Source organism: Myzus persicae, unplaced genomic scaffold, assembly GCF_001856785.1.
Source record: "Myzus persicae strain clone G006 unplaced genomic scaffold, MPER_G0061.0, whole genome shotgun sequence".
Classification (NCBI taxonomy): Eukaryota; Metazoa; Arthropoda; class Insecta; order Hemiptera; family Aphididae; genus Myzus; species Myzus persicae.
In genome coordinates, this window is record NW_019102823.1 from 558,348 (window position 1) to 583,886 (window position 25,539).

Here is a 25,539-nt window from a genome sequence, read left to right on the forward strand (position 1 = left end):
ATGCAATCTAATTTTTATTCTGCAGAGTAAATAGGTTGCCATTAAATTTAACAAAGTAGAATGTATAATATTAATCAAGGTTGTTTTTTTTTTTTTTTTTGTTTTCGAAAATGACTTGCTATAAAAAAAGATATTCAAATATTATGTTGATTCGAATGACAACGGAAACTATAAATTGTATCCGTATTTATTATCATGATGTGTACTTTGGGCGTATTGGGTTTTTACGATAGGTACTAGGTTATTTAATTATTGTCGTAACGTAAAATCGTGTTACTCTAAAACGATGAGCGATTCACAGTAATATCGGCAATATACACAGCACACATGCCGAGAATAAATCGAACCGTTTTTCCCGCGTAATATCGTTTTACCGGCGCCTGTAATAATATTACGTCAGGTATGAGTCTCCATAAAAGTCGGACTGCAAACACTCACCGTTGTAAGCATTGGCGTTGAACATTTGCACAGTTTCCGTGTGTCCGGGTATGTTGTCGGATTTCCACAGAACCCGGACAATCTGATAGTAGGCGACCGACATGAGCAGTAGGGGCAGGATGTAGAGGACGATGGTCTTGGCGATCTGGTAGATGGTCTCAGACTCTTGGCTCCACAGAGCTTCACACTGGGTCAGATAGATGGACGAAATACGCTTCGTCTTTTCGATGGCTTCCAACACCAACAGCTCTGGAATGTCTGAGAGAAGAGCACAGATTACAACGACCGTAGTTTATTTTTATTATATTGTTGTAAGTATTATTATTGTAATGTACAATGCTGTACATAATGGTTTTAATACTACACGTATAAATAATAATTATAACCGGCGATAATATTTTAATGTGACTTGGTGAGGCGCGGTCGTGCGCTCAATTTGCGGAAAATATGCTCTGAGTGAACATACCGACCGGCGTCGCTAGCTCCCCGATGGGTGACCACCCGCGATTCTTAGCAACGAAATCCACAGCTAATGGCCTTAGTTGCCGGGCTTTGGTTCAATAAAAAAGGTATATATAATAATATGTAAGTAATATGTTTAGTACCTAATAATATAAACTCATCTACCAACACACAATAAATATATATGTATGTATATATAAGTAAAACTATATTTTGTAGCAATATAAAATATTTTTTGCAAAGAAAAACATCTTTCTAAATGACATTCTAAATTTTTATCTATGCGTATTAAAGTATACGGATTCATAAATAATGAATATTGAACTATTTAGATTCATCGTCCGTATCCATAAAAATAATACTACCTAGGTACATAATAAAATAAAATAGTAAAAAATTTGATTATTTTTGCAAGTATATAGTGTTAGTATAGGCACTTCAAAATATATAAAACTAATGATATGTTTCTCAAAAATGTACTAGCATATAATAAGCATGATGAGCAAAAAAAAAAATCTCCCTATGCTGAGAGTATTTACAAACAATGACTAGCACAATTTTTTATTGTTCCAATATTATATTGTACATTTTTAGATCCATTCACACGCTATTTCAACTACACGGGCCCATTAGTCATTTAGTATTCATACATGTATAATATATACTTAAGATGGTTTCTAGTTAAAGCTAGACTTCACATCTATAATATAATATAATATAATATTATTTAATGTGTTATAATGTACCTATACCGGAATAAAATGTATGAACAGTGAACACATGATATAATTACAAAAATAAACAGAAACACAATTAACAATTGGTTTTATAATTAAACATACTTTATTATACATGTTATTTGATGTGCTTCCTAATTATATTTGAATAGAGAAAAATAAAATATAACTAAACATACCAAAGTATGTAGGTATAAGGTTTTTAAATGAAACAAACGTTTTATTAGCATTCGTAATTTAGGATTTTAACAAGTATAATAAAGAATAAATACAAATGAATTCAGTACCTTTAAGTAGTTTTTAATAGTTTCTACATATATAAATACCCGTTAGTGGTAATAACGTTCATATTTCTTATGATTTTCAAATTAAGTTTACCCTGTTGTCCATAATTTGCGGATCACTACATAATACCTACAATCTTGTACTTACATACATTGTTGTAAAAATGTCCTATTGGATATTAAAATAAACTTCAATATTATTTTGTAAAGTAAAATGTGTTTAAATTCCATTCGTTTACGGTATTTTTGATTTAATATTATTATTTTGTAATGGAAATGTACAATCTATACCATATGAGTGTGAATATGTACATATCTACAGTACAATAATTAATATTTTACTAACAATATCAGGGTACTCATCACGGAGTTGAAACTTGGGCAGGTACCTATTACCTAATGGTACTGTCTATACCGAAAACGTTAACGTAATTATCATTTCGTTGTAAATTATTATCGATTACTTATAATTTTATGCTTGTAATTTGTATAACATCATACCTAATAAATATTACTAATTTATCTCACGAACCAGTATTATGTAATATTGCTTATAAGTATGTACAGTATTATGTTATGTCATATAGTCATATATCATATAATGTGTTATATGTTTGAACGGAAATTTAGAAAATGTATACAACTGTCCCCATGTAATTTTTATAAATTTTATCTTCGGTAATACAAATAATATTAATATAATATAATTCAATGAATATCCTTTAGAGTAAAGGTTTTTTTTATTACACCGTATCAATATAAGCTACTAACCTAATCATACATTGTTTTGTATTATGTTTTTTTTCGACTATGTTTCATGGCTGGTGATTTGCGCGTCTTATCGTGAATTCGATATGTTATATACTTATACGGAAACCTTCTACCCTTGTAATTTGTTACCCCATTTCAGGTTTAAACCGTTTTGTAAATATTTTCATTCATTAGTCACTAAACATAAAACTTTTTTTCCAACGAAAAATTAAATCAAAAATGTTGACATGTTTAATTTTTCATTATGTTATTATAATAAATATAATATAATATGTATTTACTTATAGCATAATATTTAATATCGTAATACCCGAAACTATTGTTTATTTATGTAATAAGCTATCATACTGTAAAGTGTAATAACGTAAGCATAATATTATCAAATTGAACTTAATTTTTTTATAATATGTTTAAATGCAGTGTATTATGAGTCATAATGTAATATCATAATTTATGACTCACGAGAATGATAATAAGTAATTAATAACAATCAATAACAACATCACGCAATACATTATATATTTTGTTATCAACTATGTCATTAACTTTATTGGCAAGATGGTGGTTACAAATATATAAATATCGTTCAACTGTTTGGTATAGACCATTTCCATAAAGAAATTGCAAATTATTTTGATTTGAATAAATATGGTATTATGTTAATATTAAAAATTGAATTCTCAGTTACTCGCATAAATCACGAGTTTAAATGATCTTGTATTTATTATTTTATTATCTATAGGCATTTTCGGAGGTAGCGAATATTATTCCACCATTACTGTATATAAAAAAGTTTTCAATCGTAATGTGAGATAAAACATTAAGACAGGTGCGGCGAATGGAAAATGCCTTTTTGACTTTTTGTCGTATTTATTATACTTATAAGTAAACTGATTAATATTGATGTACTATTCTGCGATGTTCAATGAAAACCTTTGGCAGTTTTATTTCGTCAACTCGACGAAAATCTGTTGTTTAAGCGTATTATTCAAATTTCTAACAGTACTTTTTATAAATTGCCGAAATAAAGTGTGCTTACCCAATTAATTTTTCTGTATTATTCATTTACGGACAAGTTTACGAGCTTAAACTTGTCTTTGCAGCATATCGTTGTTGCCCGCTGTTTGTTATAATCGTTAATACAGCGGTGCAAGTTTTGTCAAACTCTTGCGATTGTTGTGAATAATTATGTGTAGGTACAGTCGAAACAATTGTAGATACCCGGCATTTCATTTGAGAACTTCCCCGGGTAAATCAATTATACAAATGACTTACGGGCAAATGAGGACACATAAAATAGATTTTATTGCGTTATTCACGTTATCTCGATCTAAAGTTATTACTTATTCCATGTTATATATTGTACTCAATTTGGAGATACATGTGCATCAGCATCGTGGATTATGTCTATATACCTGGTATATTCGGTATGTACGAATAATAAATATTTAGACACGGTATCATATACCCACATGAAATGCACATGCAAATCGACCAAATGAATTTAGACATCATTCAATCATCCGCGACGTAATTAATTTAACAGATTATACAGTTATTGCATGCAAATAGTCCAACGATTAGGAAGTTCAAGATTTATTATAACATATGGTTCTGCAATTCATTAATATGATAAATGTCTGTAGGTACTCGTGAATATGTTGGGATAATATTACGACGATTAACGGTTGTATCTTTGAAATCATATTATTTTATATGGATAGTTGACTGATCGCAAACCGTATAGTTACTACTTAACCGATTGCTCTAATATAATTCGCCTATTTTACACAGGTAAATAAAAACGATAAAAAACGAGGTAGATTCCGTTACCATCAAAATGTTGTTTCATCAGATTATTATTAGATATAGTGATAATCAAGGCCATAGCCACAGAAATATTTCGGGGGGGGAGGTAATCTTAATTAAGATTAGATACTGTAGGTATTATGTGAGTTATACATTAGGTTTTACAAAAGTACATTAAGATTAGTTATCGCTTATCTAACACTATATAAATTGTGATCACATTGTAATCACAGTGACACGTATCAAATATAATAGGCACTTAAAACTATTCAATATTATTTCAAAAAAAAATTTCGGGGGGGTCTGAACCCTAACCCCCCCCCCTGGCTACGGCCTTGGTGATAATTATATTTGAAGATGTATATATATTTTTCTTAATTGAACTTAAGTATCGGAAACTATGGCCATTAGAATTGTGCAGTGGGGTTGTTGCAGGAACAAGTGAGGAGGCGAGGATTCGTTACTAAAAACCAGAGTGGTCGCCCATCCGGAAGCTAGTGCCACTAAGCGATGCTTGACCACAGCACACATTGGTGACTGTGGCCAACCACCTCGCCGCGTACCAGGCTCCGAACATGTATAGTATACTATTATAATGTTATAAATAATAATATCACTACTTTGGGTTTAAAAAATAAAAAATGTACTGGGCACTTCTGTTACAATTACAGTTCGTAAGAATCTACATAATATAAGAAACAGATTTATAGTAAGATAGTACTTACGTTAAATTTGTATAATAATACATTGTAAGTACTTAGTTCAATTCAAGAGGCGAAGGAGGGGTCTACATTGGTTATGGTCATTAAGCGCCATAAAATATTGTTATGGTTATACTAGCTGCAGTGTTACCTGACTTCACACTGTGGATTATAATTAATCTATCTTTTTATCGTTTTCCATATTTTACTTGAAATACCAACTACAAACAAGACTCATATTATGATATTCCAAGACATATTTTTTATGCAAGCACAAAACTTTGGACACGATTCAATGAATACTCAGCTGACGTAAATCTAATATCATGAAGATTAGTATTTGCCTTTATATGTTTACATCAAAAATAAATCCAGGAACAAGAAAACAAATCAGGTTTACAAATAATATAAGCAATCATTGTTATCGTGTTTATAAGTATTTGATTTTCAATTTTTCTTTTTTTAATATACTTTCAAACATTTTTAAGCGCCATATTATTTCTACGAATTATAATAGTGAAATACTAAAATATAATCCGTAAATAGTCAACAAATATTCGATTTTCGTGAGCCAAAACCAAATCCATGCGTGATCCACCTCATCTCAATCTATAAGGGTTGAAAACATACACTATAAACAACTTCCGAGTATCAAAGAATCTATTGATATAAGATAAAACATTTATTGGAAACGGTCCAGTAGTTTTTGGTCCATGGAGAACAAACAAACAGAGGAACATTCGATTGCATATTTATCGATTACATCTCCGTGTACACTACGATTAATGTACAGTTTATGTATTATTATGCGTATAATATTTTACATACATATTGTAGTAACGTGGAGGTAAAAAGTACGTGACTCCACACAGGTGCCAACTTAATGTAAAAATAGCAATCGTAAGTGACCCACTGGATGGATAATAATTGCAACGGAAATAATGAAATACCAATCAAATATTAACATTATATTATGGTGATTAATTCAAATTTAAAACATACCCACCTTTTTTTTCACACAGTAGTTTATCTAGCCGTGTGTACTAACGACGAAATCAAGTATAGTATGAACGGTATACTTGAGAGTAAAAATAATGTAACATTCTACACACGTTGTAGTTCACTAAAAATATACGATTGAAGTATAGCGAATCTTTTCACGCCATTCAGCGATATGCAGCCATTGAAGACGTTCTCAATGATTTTTAAGTTAAACTATAAAGTATATGACGATTATCAAGACGAGTAAACTTAATTGAGTCAAATTAATTATGGTAATAGTTGAAAATTGATAGATTTACATACAAATCATTTTACCACTGTTGTTATTAATACTACAGTATCCTCTCAACTTTCCTCTTTAATTACTTTCTAGACTACAGTAAATACACACTGACAGCGTAAATCCTCTGAATTATTTTTGAGAATTCGTTGGAGTTAAATTATTGATTTTTTTTCTTTTATTAAATTTAAACTTTTAAAGCAATAATATATGTGTATAATATCAAGACGAAGCAAAAAATGAAATAAAAAATAATATTCTACAACAAAAAAAAGGTATTCTTCCCGTATACCTTAAAGATATTTGTTCTTTTTATAAGTTAGTTGTTTTTAAGTCTATTCGATTTTACTTCTCATTTAGTAGGTAAGTTAAATGTCTGGGTTAAAATATGATAATATTTAAAAAAGTTTTTGAATGTTTTCTGTATTAAAAGTTTATTATTTTTTAAATTGTTTTGTTATGCAAGTCACACGATTTAAGTCAAATAATAAATATAGATACATTTTTTAATTAATAGCAAGATTACAAATGTGTTATATGTTATGTCAGTTATTTTTCAAAATGAATAAAGTTTGTTTAATTTGTTGTACTATTTTTTTTAAATATCTGATCACCATATGGTCTGCAACTGTTATGAAATTATTTAGTCGATTTACTTAGCTTGTTATTAACCTAACCGTATACATACACAGCAAGTAAAATCAAAACAGAAAAATCGATTAATAGAAAAATGTTCTCACTGTACATTTATACTTTGTAAGTATAGGTACTTAAAAAATAATTATAGATTTAAAAAAATAGAAACTATTATGAATTTAGTATTTGAATAGGTTTATGCCTATAGCCAATACAAATCTAAACCCATATTTAATGTGACAAAGTCACGCGTTTAGAATTGGGTAATTTCCTGTAACCTCAGGAATGGCCTGTTATATTGAAAAATTCATGAAAGACAATAATTACTTTCTATTAATTATGATGTTCACTAAATGCGCAATTGCATTCTCATTTTATAATAAAATTAATTGCGCATAGTTTAATAAATTATAAGTGAAAAACCAATTCAATTTTAATTTTCTTTTAATCATTCAAAACTAATTAATACAAATAAAACAATTAAAATCAAACAAATTCGTGCATTGCAAGTTTGTGAGAATTTACGTTGGAATGTTATAATGTAAAATTATCGTAGATGATAAAAAATTTAAATTAAATAATGTCAAATCAACCATGATTAATAAAATATGCATATTGCATAATATGTGCTAGATGTGAAAATATGCACTCTGCACTTATGATGCGCATACATATAAATAGGTGCTTAATAATTTAAAATATCTACTTTAATTAAGTATGTAGATTGTAGGTAAATTACTAACAACAGCTACAACTGAACTTAAAAATAAAAATCAAAAAGAATTTTACAAAAATGTCCTTTTGTTAATACTTAAATGTTTGGTAGGTAATCTTAGTTATATTTTTGTGGGTATACATTTATACAATATTTTATCTTCAAAGCTTACAATAACAATTAACATTCCTTTTTTTCAAATCTTATTTATTTATTTTATTATAACCGTATCTGGTGTACGGAAAAAATATATATATCAATATATTCAGCAATTCTATTAAAAGGCATTATAAAAGAATGGAAGATGTATCGTGTATGTAACTTATAAATGTATGTATATTTATTTTAAAAGTTAAAAGGTGAAAAAAATTCGAAGTCATTTGGTGCTAATAATATTGATTCAATGGTTATAAAATTACACAGAGTTGTATTACACATACATTTGAGTTCCATCCCAAATGAAATTCCTAAGACCCAAGACTCAACGTCTCAACACATTTTTGTACAGAAATGCTTACTCGACAACACACAAATAAGATTGAAGATTAGTAATATTAAATTTAATTATATGAGCAATATTGAAATTATTGTATTTACTTTATTTGCTGAATAATATTTATTTAGATATCGTTGGTCTATTAAAATAACATTTTTATCCTAAAAAATATTTTAACTAAAAATTATAAGGTACCTGATATTATATTAAAAAAACATTTTAATATTTTATATTCCCGGAATGATCCGGTTCTCATAACTCTCTGGGAATTTTCAACCTTAACGTGCATTACAATAGCTCTATCTGCATTATTTTAATATTTTATCGTGTTTTCATAATATAGTGATATAATGTTGAATGTTTATCAATGGCATGTTTTATTACGACTGTACATTACTTAAAACGCATTAAAAAGATTACTTTTTATTACAATATTGAGAAAGATTTTGTAGGTAATTGAGGATTTGTTACATCTGTAAAATATTTACATTTTAAATAATGAATATTTTTATTATAACTGCATAAGAAATTAAGCGTTGAACTAATCGTGCACGAATACGCTGATCATCTATGTGGGTCTTATGTACTTATTTAAAGAAAGTAGAAAATATACCAAATATTTTATTTCCACATTTAATTAGTTCAATTTTTTTTATTATAATATTATGTTGACGATGACTTTTCCACTCAGCCGACATTAACAAACATTTAATAAAAAAAAAAAATTTGGGTATGCTCCTATATAATATTCAAGTTTGTTGTTAGTTGTGTAAATAAAACCCTGATATAGATACTTTAAACTCTGAATAACGTATTTATTATATCTGCTGAAAGAAATTAAATTTCGGACGACGCTTCTTCATAGCTACCCTACAACCGTACAAGATTACTACTATTATTCTTTTACCGTTAAAAACGTAAATGCCAACTGAATTATAAAGTGTTTTAAGCTAAATTCATCCCTCGTACACTTATATAACGGACTAGGACACTCGATACATAATATATTTGTACAAATCGATATATTAAAAAAACTAATTTTCTGTTAACTTTTGTGATTTTCAATTCCTTTTAAAACAATTTTTTTATATAACTTGAATACTTATATACACTGCAAGTAGTACAATATTTAAATATTACTATGTGTACAGATTACGTGTCAAAATGTTCGACAAAAAAAATATGCTGCTCATAGAAGTATTTGGTAAACATAGGTGAACTATAAATAAATATGTTTCAAATTAGAGTATTTTTTGGAACATTTTGACACGTATATATTTCAACATGTCACAGTGTTTCAAAGGAAACAAAACGAAGCGAAGCATGACTGCAAGAGTACCTACTACATGACACGAGAATCAAATACTCGACATTCGTCACGCTTCGCTACAGATTAATCTGGGTGGTGTATTGGAAAAACATTTTAAAAGCAAAAACAAACTATTGTAATTTAAATTTCAATTCTGAGAATTTTTGGTGAATACTTAATACTGCAATTATTGCTGTCATTTATTCATACATTTTTGATTTTTGGCAGAACTTTATCCTTCCGTTTATAACCCATGATAATAACTATCTGTTAGAAATATACGCTCTCTAGACTAAACTTCCGATCATTAAAATACCTATACTGAAACTTTTTAGCAGTCTCCCTCATTTCTTCCGAAATCTAATTGATTAGGGCAATATTAAACTCGAATAAAAAGACTTATTTAAAAAAACTACGAGCTCGTGTCATAATATAAAATAATAAAATATTGCACAATTATAGTTTTTAAATGATATAAGAATATCAAATATTAAAAAAAATTGACTGTCGAAATCATGGATGTTATATCGTTATTAAAAAATCATTTCGCTTATACACCGCCGCCGTACTCCATGCACGGGTCACCCCGATAAAACCTTTTACTATCGTCTCCCTTTCTACACCGAATAGTTTATTATTTTATTACCTGAGGCGAGTCCCACGATCCATATGATAATAATGGCTGTTCTGGCACGGCTGGTGGTAGATTTGAACTTTAAAGGATGACAGATGGCGTACCAACGGTCGATGGAAATCGACGTCAGCGTCATTACTGACACGGTAACGGAGACGGTCTGTGTAAAAAAAATAAATAAAAAAACAATATTACAAATCGCAAAATAAAATATAATGTACAAATAATAAGTCTTATTATTCCGGAAAACTGAAACCGGACCAGGAAAAACACCAGTCACCATTAACATTATACAAATATAAGATCTCGTGCTTTAAACATGTTGATATAACATTATTAAATCGAATATAAAGTATATATTTAATATAATTTAACAATTCAATGGCGTAATCATCGTTGCATAATATTATATATCATACATATTATGCATTTTAATTGACATCTGTATCAGTATGCCAACGTAGATTCATAACGTTTATAGCAATTTATTAGTTTCCTCTATTTTTTTTTTTTATAATTCATTATAATGTACCTATGGTTGCGATGTGTACATGGTACATCATAACAACCCGCCTACTATTATTTTCTCTATTCATCTCCCACCTGGAGTCTTAAAATATTTACATATGGGTTAAAATATACATTTGTTTTTCAAAATACTTATCGTAAGGAAAACCATAAATTAAACAAATTACATTATATTTAAATTTTACAATAAAGTATCTACCTCATTTAAGCACAATGCTTGTGGTGGTGGTAAAAAGTTACATTATTTAATCATAGATACAAATAAATATTTTTAAATATTAAAACTAAATTTAATGGTTATTACACAGAAAAACACGAAACAGTAAAAAATAAATTTAAGGATGTTACATTTATTTTATTTTTAAAGAACTGATTCTAATTCATTTTTACATATTATTTAATAAAGAAAATAACCATGTATTAATTTGGTTTTTTATACTTGTAACTCTAAGATTCCCAGTTGAAGAGTAAATTAGTTTTTTTATATTTAGTGGCATTGTATTATAATATTTTGGACATAACCATAATTATTGTGCTTAATGTAAATTATACTTAATTGAAGTTAAAAGCTATAATTTTTAAAATATGACATAAATTACCTTTATAAATTGCTGACAATCTTGAATTTATAAGAAATATTGACTAAAACAGTTAATTATTGGGTTTCTGTTGATAATTGTCATACCAAAAAAAACTATACATATAAATTCTAATGTATGTGGTTGCAATACATTAATAATTTTCTAAAATCATGTTAATTTAAAAAATATTAAATGAAAAAAAAAGTTACTCATGGGGAACAAAGAGGATGAGACACTGAATGTGTGTACGGCATGTAAAGGCTTTTTTTGAGGGAATTTACTCTCTTCACTGATCCAACAAAATACTATTTGACGTCATCGCAGGACGTGTCATTACTTATTTAATGACAACGTATGTCGTGGTTATTTTTGCTTTTAGTATATTGTACAAGCGTTTATTATTTGCATCTATCCCATCTTGCTTGTTAACGGTATGTAGGCACAATATATAAACAACGAAAGGTTGATAATATAATATTATCATTTATCGCCATTCATTATTTTTGGCAAACTATTCACGTACTTGCAGGTTTGTTAGTAAACACGATAAAAAAAAAAAAAAATTGTAACAGGTCGTATCATTTTCATTGTTTTTACGATGAATAAAATTTCACACACAATAAGGCACGCGTTCGTCACGGCGTAAATAATGGGCGTAAAATAAAAATCGTTTTAAAACACTAGGTACCTCATAAATTTACAGGATTGTTATAATATTATCGTCATTATTATTCGCCACCCCCCTTCTCTGGTCTTCGAATATTGAGATGTGCATATATTACTTTAATATTTGGTCCGATTGAAATATCGACCGACTTTACGCTTATGTATATGTGTTTAATAATAATAATGTGTCGCATAAACGTAATTTATCAAATGCGAGTTCCGTTAAAAATATTTTTCATAAAAAAACTAAAAGCACGGACCAAATTGAATATTACTCTTTTCCTCGAAGGTTATATATTTGTTGATGATAATACCCTATCTGCCACATATTTTATACAAGCGTGGGCTGTCACAAGTGAATAAGTATACATTTGATTATTGTTATAAGAACTAAATAACATGTTAATATTATAAACCTACAGTAGTACAATTAAACTTGTTGGTTAATTATATACTTAGTTTTATATCATGCAAGAACATAATATTATATTATAAACCAGTAACAGTGGTAGCCTACTTTTAGCCTTTAGGTGATACATTTCAATGAATTAAAAAAAAAATGCATTCGCTTTGATATAATATTTTAATATGTATATAACTTTTCACAAGTCGTTGGTGATCTAAATGACTTAAAATTTTTTTTTGAATTGTGATAGTTTAATACATATTCATGTTTATAAATAGCCGATAATTATATTTACTATTGTTGTTACCCAAAAAAAACGCTTGATGTTTGTAACTTATATAATATGATAAAAAATTGGTGTACATTATTTTATTATAGACAGCATCTCTTAAATAGTATTAAAATATAATATTACAGCTTGTTACAAAATGTTTTCTTAGCTATTACTTAAATTCAAATAGATTTTTTATGTTTTTTATTCTAGGTGGAATAAATGTATCATTTGCAAAAATAAATTTCCTGGATTTTAAACTCTAAACACATAAAAGTAACCAATAAATGATGATTTTTTAGTCGTCTAGACTGCACGATATTATACAGTAGTTATAATTATTATTTTCAGACGGCACTCCATGTAGGCAATTTAGGTGCATGTGTATCGCGTTTCAGTGCTTTTGTGTACTTCGCGTATTATACAAGTTATAATACTAACATAATATTATTAATATAGATATCCCTGCCAGACATAATAACATAGTCGTCGGATTATTCATTTCCAGATATTAACTTCTCCTAAGTTCCGTTATCTTGGTACTCATAGCTATATGTACTTAAAATATCTTCATCACAAACTATTATTTATCTTCAAAGCTGGTTCTCTTGCATTTGAATATAAAAAATGTTATTCTCCCAGTGTATTCTATACTATTTGTTATCCTCTGCGTAATCGCAGTATTAATATTTATTTTTTCTTAATAAAAATCATTATTTTCCATATCAACATAATTTACTCGGCTCGATCATGTAGCTCTCCAGCGTGCACACGACGTGTTATCGCTTATCGTCGAACGATAAATAACTCGAGCGTAAAACTTTAACCTCCGCGAAGAAAGGTTGTATACACATTACACATATTATCTGATATAAGTATATAGACATTGAAAGCTAAGTGATTTGGGACGCGGATACAACCGCCAAGTTTCAAACACGTAAACACACATACCATATACAATATACACTATACATACAATGGCTTTAAATTCAATATTTAACTTTATCGCCCTCTGTGGGTGACTATTTCATTTACGACATGACAGCTAAGCCGCTTCGTTGTAGATTGCGGAAAACAACAATGCGTCGCGAACACCCACCTATACGTTACACATGAATCCAATACAAGTATTAGTGCGATGCACAAGTGCATACATCTGTGATGTAATACAATAATATTATGTTCAATTTGGATAAGCTTAAATCAGTGTGTATTATTATTATTATTATTATTATTATTATGATGATTGTACAATAAATACGACCTCGCTGTAATAATATTACCGATATGTATAACTTGCACGAACGCACGTCAATTATATTTTAATTTCTGCGAGTAAGTATAACCGACAACCTGGACCATTCACTGGATACGGCTCATATGATATCATAATATAAACAATGTTTTTTTTTATTTCCCTACAAAGAAGTACTAGCTGGGCCTCGCTGAGAAAAACTCATGATATTATATAACAATAAGATTGATATTTAATACAGATAGAAACGTACCGGCAACGTTTTTAATTATTATTGCCACGTAGTGACAAATCGCGAGAGCACTCATATTAGTTAGAAGTTTATTATGATGGAACTATAATTAATATCTCGATTGTAAAACTATAGTTATGTACAATTTAACTGCCGAGGAAACTGGTTAAATTTTGCAATGGCTGCAATTTTCCGGGATAACGAAATCGAATTATTAAATTATCACGGGGGTCCTGCACTCCTGCACACATACATTTTATTTTCAACCGGCCTTTTAGGATTACCATTTACCAGAGAACAATAATAATTAATAAGTAATACAACTACGTTGCGTGCAACGAAAACGACTACACAGCTTATAACAACTCTACATTATTATTATTATTATTATTATTAAATTAACTCGACATCTTTATGCCTCGAAACCGTTTTTGTACCACTCATGCATATTTCGGTGAATATACACGGGACTGATTCAGCCCGACCGACCGGGCAAAAGGTCTTTGAACACTATTGTCGTTCCGTATAATATTAATATAAACATTTTACCGTCAAATGTTCGCATACATGCAACCCCCGCACCTATTCTACCCCCGTCGTCGGTGTATATTTAATATTATATTTCGGTGAATTATACGCTTTCTGCATATACGATAATACACGTTCTGTGTATACCTATATTTTTTGCGTGTTAGCCTATATATGTGTGGACGACGGTTAAATTGTATTTTATAGGGCGAGTTTGTGTAGATTACCACTGCAGAAAAAGGGTAGTCGACGGCCTTTTTGCGCGCAACACGTGACCGTAAATCACCTCACCGCCACCGCCACCGAAAATAAAATGCCTGTTCGATCGCACATAATATGTGGTTAAAACACAATATAATATTTTATACGCACACACACACACACACACACACACACACACACATACATAACACACACTAGAAAAAAATCTTTTCATCTACCTACGCGACTACTGTGCACCTCGCAATGGCCTTTACCCAGCATAATAGTATATTATAATTTTTAGGGCTGGGTCTTATATTTTGAGATGTTTTTTACGACCACAGCAGCGGTGCATGGCTTATATCGTGCAACAAAATAAAGTACAAAACAAAAACCCAGACGGGATACGAGGACCTGCATAAATCATCGCGTTCGAAAAACGATTCCGAGCGGACCGTAACAGCGGTTAAAACCAAGCTTGCATCAGACATTTCTTCAACGTTTCCGATGGTCATTGGAACAGTTTTTCCTCGAGCTCAAACTATCGGGAAACCTACCCTCTTCAAAGTATTCTCTAGACACAATTTTCGATACATAAATGTACTTTTGTTTACTTATATATTATATTAAATGAAAAAAAAAACTACTACCATTGTATCGCTTTAAACTATATAGTTACCAAAGTGAATTTATATGTATCTACTGATGGATTGCGGAAGTTTAACTCGAAAATCAAAATGTTCTTCGTCTGAATGTGAAACGCGGCCTACGATGTGCTACGTGTGTATAATATGCGACTTGGAAAATTGCTGGAACATAATATACAATATCTATACAATTAATCTAGTTTTCGTAAAATTGGTTTTTCAGCTGTGGTTAAGTACGCGATCCACATATACGTTAGTTGTCGAATAACTATTAAAACCATATCACGGATTACCTACCATATTCGTGTTGTATTGGATACAAGGTGATTAATCGAGACGCATTCATGTGTTACTGTCTCCCTGTTAATGACGCTTTATTTCTCTTGCAACTGCATGTAATAAAACATGTTTGTAATGTTTTATTTCCAACCGAAATTCTATAGGACTCCTGATATTTTGAGTGTTGGCATATTATGATTCCGGATCAGTAAACCATCACCATGATGATGATTTACTGTTCAACAATCGTTGCCGATCTGTCGTCGTCCAATGAATGGAGCATCTGTTCATCACCATTCGCATAAGCTCAAATCAATTTTTACTTCTGTTTTTTAGTATCGGGAGTTAAGTAGATCAGTAAATCATTTTGGAACAATAAAAATCTGCGTTCTAAGTATCATTATCCTTTCAATAACACAGCCCATTGTTATGATGAATATTACAGTGCCTACGGGCTACTGACTAGGGGCTACTAAGCATACTTCACAGAAGGTATAATTCAATTTTTTCAATCATTTTACCAATAAATATACATTTTTCTAGTTATTTTACATGTTGGAGAACAGAAAGAACACTTTTCATCACGAAACACTTTAGCCCTAGATTTTCAAGATGTTAATCTTGATATAAAAATGTGTCTATACTTATGTAGACAAAGTAAGTATTATTTAATTGTTTTACAGTTAAAATGTCAATTGAAATGTTTCTAAACGGTCACCGCGTTTTGCGTTTATGTTGTTTAACTGCACAGGAAACGTAGCTTTTATCGCGTTTTAAATATTTCGAAGAATTGAATACGATTGTTTCGTCTGAGTAAACATTGTTATGCACTTTTAAGCATTAACATAGAATTTACGCTTAACGTGTTTGTATTTGATTTGATAAAATATATTTGTTTCATGATTTACAAACAACTACAGCCTTTTTTTTGGGGTTTTTTTTCTTATCACACAACTCACCGCAGTCAATGCTTGAAAATGTTCATAACTTACGTCTGCTTAGGTAGGTGAGTAAGCACAATATTTTATGTATGGAGTATCTAAATATACACATAAGTATTAGCATACACTTGTGGTTAACAATAGAGAAATGAATTATCTGGAAAACCGCTGGCACCGTTATTGTAATACGATCCAAAACCATATATTTTGTACACATTACAATACCTATTATGTTTTACGTCCGCATGAACGAGGGGAATTAAAATTATTTGCGCGTATGTTTTATATCGAAAACAATACAATAATGCAACGAACGGAATGAAAACAAAAAAAAAAGAAATTAAACTGTTTGCCGATTTGATAAATTCGTGAAATACATAAATGATATATGTACACACTCGCACGTGATGATAATAATAATTATTGTACTATGTATTATTATATATTATTATTTTGTAACGCTGTTCACAAAAGGCGCACTGTTACAGTTTCCAGAGAATTGTGAACAATGTCCGTGTGGCTGGATAAGTGAGGGATAGAGCCGTGAATGGGTAGGTGCGACGTCGATGGCGATTATTATGTACGTGTTTAAATTATTTGTGTTCACTAATGGACATCCGTTTTGATATACAACACATATTTACGCCCGTCCGATTATTATATTATTAGGTATAAAAAGAAGTGTGACGAAAAAACAAAATTCGTATTAATGAAAAAAAATCCTGTTCTTATAAATACTACACGATTTGTATGCGTTGTTGATCGATAGTTTAGTTAAAATAGTAATTGAAATATCCAAATTAAGGGGTTGCAAACACGAAGAAGTGTTTAAGTTTTAAGTTACACATCGAGCGAGCGGGGAAAATACGAATTCGAAAAATGTCATAAAGAAATAAGTGTGAAAAAAATATAAGTACATTTAGCTCGCTCATTATTTCGTCCTTCTTGTGGTGTGTTCGGATCAAAATATCTGATCGAAACATAATATAGGGTGACATTTATTATGGCTAGGCGTTAGTGTCCAAGAATCGCTGTCCATGACCAGCGCCTACAACTGGCCAGCACTCTACGTATACAATCAATCGTTTTTTTTTCGTTTTAATAAAAAACTGTTCAAACGTCATAATAATTGTTTACATAAAAAAAATGTGAGTTTGTGCGTGCAAAGGGATTTGAAAAATATGCTTGTGACTCGTTCAAATACCCACGGGAGCTTTCGTATAACATAATAACACCATTTTTCGCTTTTCATAGCCAGTAATTAACTACGGCATTGTTATTATATAATAATGTTAACACGTTTAAATTAAATCGGTCGTAGACAAGAATTTAATATTGTTTGAAACTACAAAAATAATGAAATGCCAACCGAGTGCAGAGTGATTCTTTAACGCAACGGACATTTCATTAATTATTTTGAATTAATTAGTCTGCATTTAATTTTACGGTACAACATTATATGATATTGTAGTTTTGAGTTGTGTTAAAACAATGACATTTAATTGGCACGTACAATATATAATCTATTGATTTTTGCACAATTGATATGTCAACACATTGCATTGATGCATATTGGTTGAATATAATATATATTATATTCAATTAAATAAACATTTAGAAACTGCCATATTTGTAATGTATGTGTACTGCAAAATTGCAATGTATGTATTATACTTCAATTAGGTGTTGGGTTTTAATGAAAATGAATTTAACTATTTAAGAACCATATGTCATTACAAATATGGAACAGAGAATTGCACAATACTACCAGGAAACTTAGCTAATGATATTATAATGTCATACTCTTCACGGTCGTAATCGTTCTTATACTTTTTTAACGTAATTGCTGATCAGACCTGAAGTATAAGAATCTAAAACAATGTTGAATTCCGACGAAAATATTTAATTGGTATGTTTAAAATTAAAATACGTTGTGACTGATTAATATTTATCTGTGGTTTGCACTTAACAACAACATAATATATTTATTGTAAGGTAATTCACGAAATGTATTGTGAAATATATGAACAACGGTAATGAATAATTATACATACATATATAGCATGATAGCATAAGAGCTCCCACCCCATAGGTACATTAATATTATGATGATCGATTAATAGTTTATAATGAAAGGATTTAATAATTTATTTACATAATATAATTAAAACTTTTAAATGTTAATATATTATAAATTGTGTTGACATTTTTCCCCTGTGAGTTTATAATATACTACTAGCTGGCCTCGTGCACTTCGTTGCCCGCCAAAATTGCCAAATCATTCAAACTTTGTTCGATTTGACACAGATGAACGATCTCCGATTGGTTTTGTTTTTATTTTCAATTTAAAAGTCTAAGCGCTAAAACCTTTACTTATAACAACAATTCTTACACGGTTTAATGGAAATAAGTAATAACCTAACTGTGACATGTATAGGCGTAAGCACTGGGCTCGACCTAAATTTTTTTGAGGACACGGTCGAATTTTCATTTATATTTTATTATAATAGTTAATGATATGTTCGTGGAAATCATAGAAATGCTATTTGTCGTGAAAATTTATTAAAATTAAAAATATTTGTGTGTACCACTATGGTATATACTCCAATTTTATTTATCTAATAAAAACATTGAATACAAATACAATAACTATAAAAATTAATACCATAATAGTGTTAATACATCTATGACACAACGTGTTTATTTAATATTAATTAGTAAGAGGAAGCTACATCAATACTACAGCAAAAATTATTTTCCGAGTGTAAGAACCACTCAGGCTGTAGTTCAAGCTGAGCAACACAATTTTCACAGTATACGTAAGGAGAAGAATATCGAATGTGCAACGTTGTTTTTAATTTTTCGAAATCAAAAATATAAAAATTTGGGCACCGTCAAAGTATTAGGGCGCTCTAATTGTTCTACCCAGAAATTAAGTCTGCGCACGCCTATCATGTGTATAGGTCACTAAAGATAACTGACTCGTAACCCATTCATGATCGTCATTTCAATAGATAGACCAAACCACTCTATCGTTTTCAAACCCCACGTCTCCACTTATATAATTCAGAGCCAATGTGCTCTATCAATACTCACTAAAGTAGTAGAGTATTACTTGAACGTCATTCGATTTAAAATCGTTTCACGGCATTTCACCACTTATATACGCAATTGCATCACTTATACATATATATATATATTACATACATCGTCTATTTTGTGGTTTTATGAGTGTAATATGGAATTGATCATCTCGCAAACCAAACTGTTGAGAATTGAATAAAATACATATAATATTATGTAACAACGAAAAGCCTGCAATACATTACCTATATTTATTTATTTTTATTTATCAACAAAACAATTATCAGTAATAATAATAATATAGACATTATAACAAATAGTATACGCTGCAAACAACAATAATCGATATCACATTCAACCAAAGATATCCAGTATTTGCTTATTTCATAAATATTATAACTACTATTTTTTTGTATTATTTAATATTTAATGTAATATGTAAAAAGTTATTGGGCGTTAATATCTACAAAAATATTAATGATTTCGTGCCATGTTGAGATTTTTATACTGATATATCTGCAATATCTGCAATATTATATAATATTATAATTAATATTTCATACCAAAACAATGGAACTGTACCAGGAAAATAAAATTTAATTGTACTTATATATAGTACCTAATAAGCATAATTTTCATTTATTTTCACGTATTTGGAAAAATGGATTTTATATTTGGATATTTAATTTAATTGAATTATTTACAATTCACATTTTATTGCAGTAAAGTAACAAAAGGCATCAATTAAAATATTAAATATTCGTTAAAGAAGGTTATATATATGAAAATAAAATGACATTTTTGTATAAAAATTTTAACTTCAACATTTGACGAACTCATCCTATCTATAAATATTTTTTTCTTTGAAATAACATAATCAGCTAGATCTAATAATCTATAACATTATTTTAATCGATTAAGTTACTAGTATATTATTAAATTAAATTAAATTTTATATTATCATAACTATAGAATTTATAAGTCAAATAAATAGTGTATTAGCTTTACGTAACTTAGAGATTTCAGTCGTAGGTACTTCGAGAATCTCTCGCAACCGTGCCAAAAGTTCTCAAATCTAAATTAGACGCTTCTAATATTAAGGCACTCTTGAATTTCAATCGAACTCCGAAGAGGTCTCACGATTATGTTAAGTGAACATTAATGTTAGAGTTTATAATTACAATATCATTAGAGTATATATTACTCAGTAAACAGAGTATATAATACTATACTATTATTTATTAAAAGTTATAATAGTAAAATATATTTTATGATAATATTAGAATAAATCGAATTAAATAAAAATATATCAAGATAAAATACCTTAAATTACATTTATTAAGATAATCGATTAGATCCATACTCAATAACAACAAAACATAAGGAAAGAATTCAAAATTGCATATATAAACAGTATTTGTAGGCCACGCAGGTCTAATCATATTATAATTTGAGAATGTCTCGTTGCGCACGTCTGAACACTAACCTAACTTGCTAGAGAACTATACTCCCAAAAAGGTAGAATTTAAGATTTGGGGTAGAAAAGTGGGGAGAAGGGCTTATCCTCCCACAAGGCTCCCCTATTTGCGCCTATGTCGAGCATAATATAACACATCATCATAACATCATACATAACTTTAAGTTTTAAACCGACTTAGAATTAAATTTTACACCTTTTTGTGAACTGGTAATGACATTTAATTGGTTCAAAAAATATCAAAATATAATGGTAAAGAATAAAATTATTAAAGAAATTTAAAATAGGGATAAATCAGCAAGATGTAAACCGTTAAAAATATATGGTTCTTAGTTTATCTTATCACTTAGGTACAATTTAAAATAGTTTTTGTGTTTTAACGATAGTTTACATTATTAACGTTACTTATTACAGTGTCAAATTCGTTGGAGAAAAATGAAAATTAACCTGTACTATACCATAATACAATACACTGACATACTACTGTCTACTACTCAATTAATTTTACTAACAGTGAAAATCTGCCACATTAGAAAAAAATTGTTGATTTTGTCGAAAAATTGATTTAATTTTGAACGGCGAGTAGGTAACGTCAATAATTGTAATAATAATAAATTTTGATTCTAAGAAAAATTTCAAAAATATAAACATGGAATATTTTAAATATTTGTACTATTTATTGTGTACAATTAATATGCATAAATAAATATTATGCATCTGCATGGCATATATTAAATTGTTACAACATAATATTCGTATAATAATCTAATAATGTTCAATATTGTTCAAACGTTCAGCCAAAACTTCGATGTTTGAATAATAGATTTTTCACGTTAATTGTTGTAAATTACTGTGATAGGGAGGTTTTATTGCAATTTCAGTGCCTATAGTTGGTACCTATTAAGTATATTTAATAGTAAATGTAATACTAGATACTCTTATTGTTACACTAATTTTACAATATTGTAAATGTCAGTATAGGTACCTAGTCAACAGTTACCCATTAAAGTTTATGATAGTTAATGTTTACTGTTATAAGTTTAAATTGTGAAATAGTAATATTTTTAAGCTATTTAACATAACATAAGTATGAATCTGAAAAAAATACTTTAATATATTCGCACTACTTAACAAATACAAAATTGAGTTTTGAAAATGTTGAGATAACTATAATTTAAACGTAGTAGGTATACATTTAAATATATTTGAAAATTACCTCTAGACGGGTGTGTAATAATTTATGTGCTAATTAAAGAAGATTAATACCTTTATAAGAAACATTATGAGTGATTCTGTTACTAAATATTTTATATCTTCTTTGAAAAATTAATGTTTAATGCCACATATATTTTAAATGGGAATTTTGTTTTGCAAATTATTTAATCTCAAGTAGGTAACATATTAACGTGTATGTTATATATATTGGTCAAATTTCGGTTAAGTATTTAGTGTTGATGATGTAATACAATTATTATAATTTAAGGCAACATGAGTGGTGAGGGGGCAACATCCCTTTCGAGTAAGTGACCACTGGATAAATTATATCCTCCTCCTCGAGAAAATCCTAGGTACGCCTCTGTTGAATGGGTTAATCAAGTTACCAATATTCATATTATTATTAAATCTTTTATGGCAAATATACCTTCTATGTGTATGGTCTTATTACACTTTAGCCAGTCTTTCGTGTTCATGCCTTCATGGTACTAATAATATTAATTAGGCATTGTGGAAGGCTTTCTTCCGAACACATTGCATAGGCACACGTGTAATATACGTAACAGAATATTGATATTATAACTTACAAGTTCAATGCCACTCCGAAAATGCGGGTATAATGATTATAACCTCTAAATCCTAATCGTCGCTGAATAAGCGAAACATTATTTTGTGTTACATGTCTGCAATCTGCATAATGGTTTGGGATCAATGGCAGAAATAATTAATCTAAACAACATTGAAACGTGGACACGGATGTAGTGAAAATAAATAAAATATAGCTAGCCACAAGTTGCAATAAGCCGATTTAAATCAATAAGTAATAGTGAGAGGTATATATTACTGACATGAATTAATGTATAACATAATATTTTTGATATCGTGTAAATAATATTCAATTATTAATAATAACATTTCCATTATGTTTCATATATTATTATTTTTATTATTATTGAGGAGCTGTATATCACGACCTGTTTTTTTAAATTTTTATATAAATTGCGAGTATATTCTTATATTTTTACATAATTGTGGGCCGGAATATTTTTTATTCATACATAAATTACGCATATAGGGATGTTAAAAAAAATGAATATTTTCCTTCAATTTTACAGACTGGTAATATTGGTATGGCCAAAAATATTGGTTTTGCTGTTTATGGTTTTTTGTTGTTAGAAAAATGTATTATTCAAAATTAGTTATTAAATAGCTGATAAAAATGTATATAAATTACCGCACAAACTTTAAATGAATAACTTGTTTTGTTTGAAATTGTTACATCTTTTCTGGTAGTTAGGTAATTTATGTATCTTTTATTTTTTTTCATAATTCGTCTAATTTTTATTTCCTGATTTGTATTATTATATATTTTTTTAAATGTCTCGAAACGAAATTTACTTGCGTTTCAAAAATACCCAAGTTGTATTTTGTGCAATACATGGTTGTGACCTTTTTTAGGGAAAGCAATTTATCCACTCCAAATTATTACGACTCACACTTTATAATACACATCAACCAATACAAACACCCCTGCCATTGACAACAAAAGCTAAACTGATCATTGTTATCCTTTATGATTTCAAATTTATTATCACTGATATTTCTATGGAGATGTTTACATTCAAAAACCAGTATTCAACATACATTATGAGTTGGAATCTGAATGCCTCCCTTTTCCCTTCATAACCATTTAATAATTTTGCCAACGCCACTAATCAAGTCAGTTATCCTTGCAACTATATAATATCTAGTTATAAAATATTATCTTTGCCATAAACCACGCAAAAAAATCGTATAAATATGTGATGTATAGCATTTATGTGAATATATGATACGCTGCATCACTGATGTGTATGTTAACTGATTCAATCGTATCGAGTGTAACACAGATTGTACGGTTTTGCCAAATTAATATGGTAGACAATTAATAATATAGAGGATTTTTCACGCATTTTAAAATAATATTTTCTTCTCTAAAATATTTTCGTATAAGATGCATAGTGGCTTGACAAGGTGACGACATATTATATCGTGCGTGTTCCTATCATGTCTGACTTTGACATCCTTTGTAATAATCTATGGATTTATGCACGTAGTTTTATTAAAGTTTATCCGACGTCGGATTTGCGTCATGTATGACGTATAGATACTATGTAACCAAAACTTGGGAGTGAAAAAAAAAAATGTGATGAAAAAAATAATTATAATACCTAATAATACTACACGTGATATTTTACATCAGTATTCACGGTAGAGTAGTCAGGTATGTCATACACCTAAACGCGTTACGTTTGTACGATTTTTGACCGGCATTTAATGAAGAAATCGTTTTATTTTTTATAACACACATTGACAGTGTGGATTGATTTATCAGGCTTTCATACAGATACATCGTGTTCGACATAATATAGACTATTATAATACGTATGCGAACAGCATTTTTTTCAGCCTGCACGTATATGGCCAGCGAGCATATGGACCGCACATAAATCTTCTATTTTTCTCCGGTTGTTTTTCCCGTTTGTGAACATTTACCATAATATTATAACGAAATGCAATCGTATTGTTGTACCACAGTGACAGGATCCAAACTTTTATATTATAATGTATATATATATTATTACTATTAAGCACGACGTGCGCGCGATCACCATTCATCACTGTGGCGCGACCCCCGTAACCTTAGTCCGTAAGTGGGTATAAGCCCACGTGTAATACTGTAATGCAATTGTATAGGTTGGTCGACTTCTAGGACGACACATTGATATGACAATAATTCAACGTATATCACCCTGGTGACGAACTGTTCCTTTTTTATGAAGTATAAACGCAAGCAGAAACGAAAGACGTTATGGAGACTGCGAACGAGGAGAGACAATCTTGCCGCACTTCGTTCAGTCCACAGATCAACAAGTATTAAACTTTATAAGTTTATTATACTTTTTGATGTATAG

General features: G+C 29.4%; 1 protein-coding gene across 1 annotated transcript in view; it reads right to left on the reverse strand.

The window, feature by feature from the left end:
* Positions 1–25,539, reverse strand: part of LOC111033179 (orexin receptor type 2-like) — a 150,243-nt gene that overhangs the window by 23,530 nt on the left and 101,174 nt on the right. The window contains exons 4-5 of the mRNA XM_022313820.1: positions 10,287–10,434; positions 439–696 (exon numbers count right to left, since the gene is read on the reverse strand). Coding sequence (XP_022169512.1) covers positions 439–696; positions 10,287–10,434 — 406 coding nt within the window. The remainder of the gene's footprint in view (positions 1–438; positions 697–10,286; positions 10,435–25,539) is intronic.